Below are 6,019 nucleotides of genomic sequence, written 5' to 3'. Positions count from 1 at the left end.
TAAAACATTAAAAAGTTAAAAACACTTATTCAACCCTTCACCTCAAATTAATGAAGAAAAATTGTCACTGCTATCACACACAATCCGGAACCTTTGGCGTTACGCGCCCACGCTCTACCTACCTCCGTCAAGTACAAAGAACAAATTTCATCAAAGTATTTCGTATGGATATGTTGAGATGTACATACATGTATAAAATTAGTTCCTACGATTCGCTAACCTTGTGGATACATTTAATCCTTATTATTGATGTCGCCATTCGTAGCTTAGTGAAGAAAGTGTTGGCGCGTAAAGCCGAAGGTCCCGAGTTCGAATCCCAGCGAGTGTGACTGCAGTTACAATTTTTCCTCGCTTTATTGAGTTAATCCCCCGAATCTGGGTTGAACATTAATTCACATTATTGTCTAAATAATTGTTAGATATTATTAACCTCTCTAAAATATGTATGATGTACATATTTCTTAAAAAAAAAAACAACGGCTTGTTCCACAGATTAATTTAAAAATTAATTTTTAATTAATTTCGTTTTATAGTTTAGGTACGCTCCGACACACTTGTTTGTAGATGCACCAGTCAGTTCTGTATAATTATAAAGAAAACCGTAAATTTCAAATTCAAATACCTATCGCTATTGACGATAAGGTTAATAAAAGAATTACTTCCAGTCTAGTTCATCCTGTCGTTATGAGAATCTTCGATGTCAAAATCATGGTCCTAATTTGCTTGGTAGTTCCACAGATATAATGAAACTGCATGTCAAAGGGCTTCCGTTATATCACTCAATCTTGTCGACGACTTTAAATTAAAATCAACCCCCATTAGAAGGTCGTTTGCTGCTAATGAAAATACGTTTAGAACGGAATTTGCCAGATATTAAACTTGCTTTAAGGCAACCCCTATGAAATGTGCTTACAAATTTACAATAGTGCAGGAAGGAGCTAAATAGATCTAATGTGCATATCTAAATAACACATTCGTTTGCATTTCTCTCATTAGTCTTGAATCTATATGTATATTGCTGTTTATTTAGTTGAAACATATTCCAATTTAAAAGGAATTAGAACCCGAAATAAGTCAAAATCAAATTGTATGATTTTTTATAAAAACACCTTTTATGAATTACTTAACATGTTTCAATCCATGCCATTGCCATTTCTCATGATCAGAACAATGTGTAAATACAACATTACTTTACAACGTATACCTACATATTTTGTGCTTAATCAATATTTTGGTGGCGTCATACAAATCAAAACATTATTTCCGATTATTAATTAATACCAGCTGCGTCTCCTGTATTAATGGGGATCACATTGCGCTTAGGTACATTGGAAATAATTTAATAGTTTTTAGAATAACACATGCAAATAACGACTGATGGATCAAATTTTTCATATTTAAATCGAATTCATTACGAACAATTGTAATTAAGAAGGATTGAAATTTAAATAAAATTTAGGAATTCGAGTAGTTCTCAGTATATTTCCGTCTATAGATATTTTCTTCTAACTGTTGTTTTTAATAGTCCCTAATTCTTACAAACACTGTCAATTTGAAAAGGTGCCTGGATAGTTTCGATTTTCGATAAACCATCGATTAAACAGAAATTTCTACATAATATCAAGTAAGTGGCAGTATGTTGCCATCTGCAATAATAGTAAAGTACTACAATTAGTAGAAAATCTCTATAGATGGCGATATAGTTTCAGTTACATGACATTAACCAACTTGCATATATATTCTACTGTATGGAAATATTAAACGTACGACCGAGCAAAATGACTACAGGTTTAGACTAATGTTTGGCTCGGTTCGATTCCGGATCCACCTGCCAAGTTTTCTAAGGTTTCCTTGGATCATTTAGGTAAATGCTGGGGCAGTTTATATTCACTGATAATCTCTCATTCTCTTCTGTTTTCATTTCATTCCTCTCATCTTTCTCACCCGATCCACCATCTACCCATTCCCTGAAAAAAGACCGAAGAGGGCTATCCGCCCTACCTTCCGGCGTAGTCTGGAGGGATTGCCCACCAACCAGCATTAGTGGCCGAGGGGATTGAAACATCCAAAAGTTTTTTTTTAATGCAAGAAAAACTAAGTGGCCCGTTCCATGTCTGGGACGATTTTTATGAAAAAAGAGTTAATAACCAAATACCTAATCACTCAATAAAGTTTGACGGAACACTACTGCAAAAGTGGAATAGTTGAGTGAACTTTTAACTAACTCAGGCTCAAATTCTGAGACGGCATTAACACTTAAAGTGAAGAGAAGGACGGGGCTGTAGTCAAAATGCTGCTAATTTTTCAACTGTCAAGTGAGTAGTTGGCGTAAAATAAGATTAAGGATTTGTTCAACCAAACAAAGCCTCTGGAAAAGCTTAGTTATGATTAAATAGGTACCTTAAACAAAAAGCTTTTCATACGTCTTGAATATGTTGCTTCGAATATTTAATTTAAATAAAGGCCAAAACTGACTGTCAGTTTTTTGTTTCAGATGACTTCCGTCGAAATGTTACCGCTACAAATCCTGGACTCCGTAATCCATATTGAATGATTAAGAAATTCAACAACTATTAAATTTATTATTAAAACTATAAATGACTAATAAACATGATAGACACCATTAAAAATTTCATAATAGTAAAACCGCTACTTCTGAAATGATATTTTCATGATCATCTCATCTAAATTCTGCAAAAATGAAGCATAATACAAAATTAAAACGAATACGCCTAAAAAGAAGCAGTTTTTCGGTGCTTATTAAGACACTTGACACTTTGTGTTTGCCAATGAAATGGACGATGAAATTAAAAAGCGGTCACCACTTTTTATAATTCTGTAAAACAGTAATAAAAATTAATAGAGTCGATAAAATGTGCTGCGGTCCATTAAGTGGATCGTCCCGAATAGGTCTCTTTTTTGGATTTTTAGCGCTCGTCACTCTATTAACAGCATTTGTAAGCGGAAATTGGATATACACAAAGGAACCAGTACGACTGCCAAATTCGGAAATTACCACTTCAATCAGCTTCCGCATTGGTCTGTGGCGGGTGTGCCCTTATGTGAAGAAAATTAATTCAACGACGATTCGTAAGTTTTCTTTTTTCATAACTCATACTTTATAAGGATTCCATAGCTAACATAATAGAAATAGTAGCCGTACATATATAGTGTAAACCCTCTATAACGAAAATCAAGGGATTGAACGGTTTTCCTTGTTAAGGAGAGTCTTGATATTGATCCTGGTCATGCTCAAATGCTTCTAACCTTGGTCTTGGATTTGTTCAATGCTGCTAATCTTGGTCTTCCTCAAAAGCTTGTAACCTTGATTTTGGTCTTGCTGAAATAGTCTCGGTCTTGACCTTGGTCTTGGTTTTGTTCAATGCTTCTAACCTTGATCTTTCTCAAATGCTTATAACCTTGATTATGGTCTTACTGAAATAGCCTCCGTCTTGACCTTGGTCTTGCTCATATAGCCTCGGTCTTCATCTTGGTCTTGCGTGTTAAGCCTTGGTCCTGTTCATTTAATTTGAAACATGCGTTTTTTTTTTTAATAATTCTTCTAAGCACAAATTTTCCTATTTGAAATTTTCTGTCATACATGCGACCTTGTCATGACTTTTAAAGAAAATAATTGCGATAGTTGTGAGAGTTATGAAAACTGTAAAACTTACCGTTACCAATGTACAAATCAACCTTTTAGATAACAAAATAGTACAAAAACTTAAAACAGGTGAAAAAAATTAGAAAAAAAAATTAATTTGTCTCTATATTTCAACCATATGCTATCCAAACGTAGGAACAAAGAACGCTTACTCCTAGGGCATCCTTGTAGATCCTTTTTCGCAAACAGTGGTAAAGTTTTGTTTTTTTTTTATTATTAAGTATTACAATCTAGTAAAGCAAAGTGAAACTTTCAAATACTGAACATGGTTTGTTCCAAGAAAAGAATATATTAAAGTTGTTTCAATTAGTTTAACTCATAAATCTGCAGGAAGCAGTAACTTTTCATTTAGTCATGAGTTCGTTTTAGCCTTGGTCTTGTTCGTTTCGTTTTAATCTTAGTATTGGTCTTGGTTTTAGTCTTGATCTTGTTCGCTCGTTCTTGGTTTTGGTCTTACGAAAATGTAATTTTTCTCATCACTACTAATTATTTACGAATAGTAATCTAACCTCCCTTTTGCCCCTGTTTTTACTTCTAACCTGTACATATACCTCATTTACTTTCTCTACTGATGTGCCCCTTCCTATGTCTTTCATGAGTGCTGACAAAAACGTAGGTAGGGAGAAAAAAGCTCATTATACTCTCGACTCTTGTTCATTAAACATTCTTTTTCGTACAGTACCTGCCAAAAGTTTTGTTCAATCATGAATAGTAGTGCGAGTCGAAAACAAGCGTTAAAGCCTTTAATATATCTTCAAATATAAATAAATATCTCGTTGATATTTTCAGTAGTAATTGGTAGCAATAACAGCACATTTGAGCAATGCAATTGTAGTGGATAAATTGGTCAATTTTTCCGTGCAGTACTGTACGAATTATACGCTCCTCACCGGTTAAGAGTTTGGCCGAGAGTTGTCTCCTTCCTTTTCTGGCCTAGTGCTGTTCTTTTCTACTTTGCGCCGGTCAAACTGAAGGTCACATCGCTACACAAAGTAAACGAAGTATACCTCACGAGTTTTTACTGCCATGGACGTAATTATGTTTGCAATAAAACTGCTTTATTCTTTATTGCAGTAAAGCAAGTTATCAATAAATCAGAGTATTCAACTTTTGTGCGGTAACAGTAAAATCTCCAATATACCCAGATTAAATTACAGGTCTCATACCTGCTACATTTAGAAAACATGATTTGGGAAAAAGATTTCTCCGTAAAGAAAACTTCAAAGCGCTTTGTATAACATAGAGATGAAGTTCTCGAAGTTTTTACAAGGTCTCCTCCGTGTAGCGTTCATATTTGTACTTCTTTTCATTTCATTTTCAGAAACTTTGACTTTCCTACGTAATATACTTACATGTTTATAGGTACCGAGAAGCAAAAGTAAGGCCACTTCGAAAAAGTTTCCTTAAGAAACGGCAGACGTAAATTCTGAAAACTTTTTTTGTGGTATTTGAGTTTAAACTTTATTATAAAACTGATTGGCTGAGATGCTGACATAAAATTTTCGCAAAACCAAAAAATATGTATTAAAGAACCTGATGTTCCTGTTCAACGTTTTTTGTGCATTATTGAAGTTCAACTTCATTGAAATTTAGATTAAAATATTGTACATTAAGTAACCAATCAATTAGGATTTATAATCAATAGACTTCACTTGCTAATGTAGAAATGAATTGACTCCCAACACGCTGCAAATATTTTAGTCAAGCTAGAGAATAGAAACAAGGTACAGCTTGACAAAAATAGGAAGAATTTTCAATTAGCAACGTTTAAGCGCGACAGAAAGACATAGAAAGTATTCGGAGGAAGAAGGGCGGTAGAATCAATAGGATTTAAACATTAAGAAGGAACCCACATGAATTACTAACCAAATTGTCGACTGTTTTAAAATAATTGAATACTGCAGCTCGCAATGAAACAAAAGAAAAGCACATGGATCCAAGAAAGCGAACTGTAATAACACCAGTAAAATCAATAACAATAGCAAAAGCAATAAAAACACGCAAATAGCAAGAACCCACAGAAGTAATTGTGGTGCTCCCGAATGATATCTAGCCAAACGGTCGAATAGAAGTGGCTTCCCTCGCTTCCACAAACATTCAGTTTACCGCGCAGGCTTAGGCGGAAACAATTCACACTTCTTCCTATTTGTGTCAACCTGTACTTGTTTGTTCTGTTTATAACTCATACAGATCGTTAAATTGTTTTTCATTAATTAAATTTAAATTTGAGAATGTGTACAAAATAATGGAGTATGTCTTAATATGCAAAAGCTCTCCAACTACATTATATAGATGGTTTCAGCTAAAAAGCTATCATCAAAAACAATATTGCATAAATTTTGGAACTCTCTTAAA

The 6,019-nt window shown here is 34.0% G+C and overlaps 1 protein-coding gene across 1 annotated transcript in view; it reads left to right on the top strand.

Moving 5' to 3' along the window:
• The window catches only part of LOC108732425, a 77,888-nt gene that overhangs the window by 30,885 nt on the left and 40,984 nt on the right, over window positions 1-6,019 (top strand). Inside the window, exon 2 of the mRNA XM_025981014.1 lies at window positions 2,495-3,090. Within this exon, the coding sequence (XP_025836799.1) occupies window positions 2,874-3,090 (217 nt within the window). The 5' untranslated portion in view covers window positions 2,495-2,873. The remainder of the gene's footprint in view (window positions 1-2,494; window positions 3,091-6,019) is intronic.

The sequence above is a fragment of the Agrilus planipennis genome, unplaced genomic scaffold (assembly GCF_000699045.2).
Source record: "Agrilus planipennis isolate EAB-ADULT unplaced genomic scaffold, Apla_2.0 scaffold10, whole genome shotgun sequence".
Classification (NCBI taxonomy): domain Eukaryota; kingdom Metazoa; phylum Arthropoda; class Insecta; order Coleoptera; family Buprestidae; genus Agrilus; species Agrilus planipennis.
This window is presented reverse-complemented; position numbering and strand designations above follow the sequence as displayed.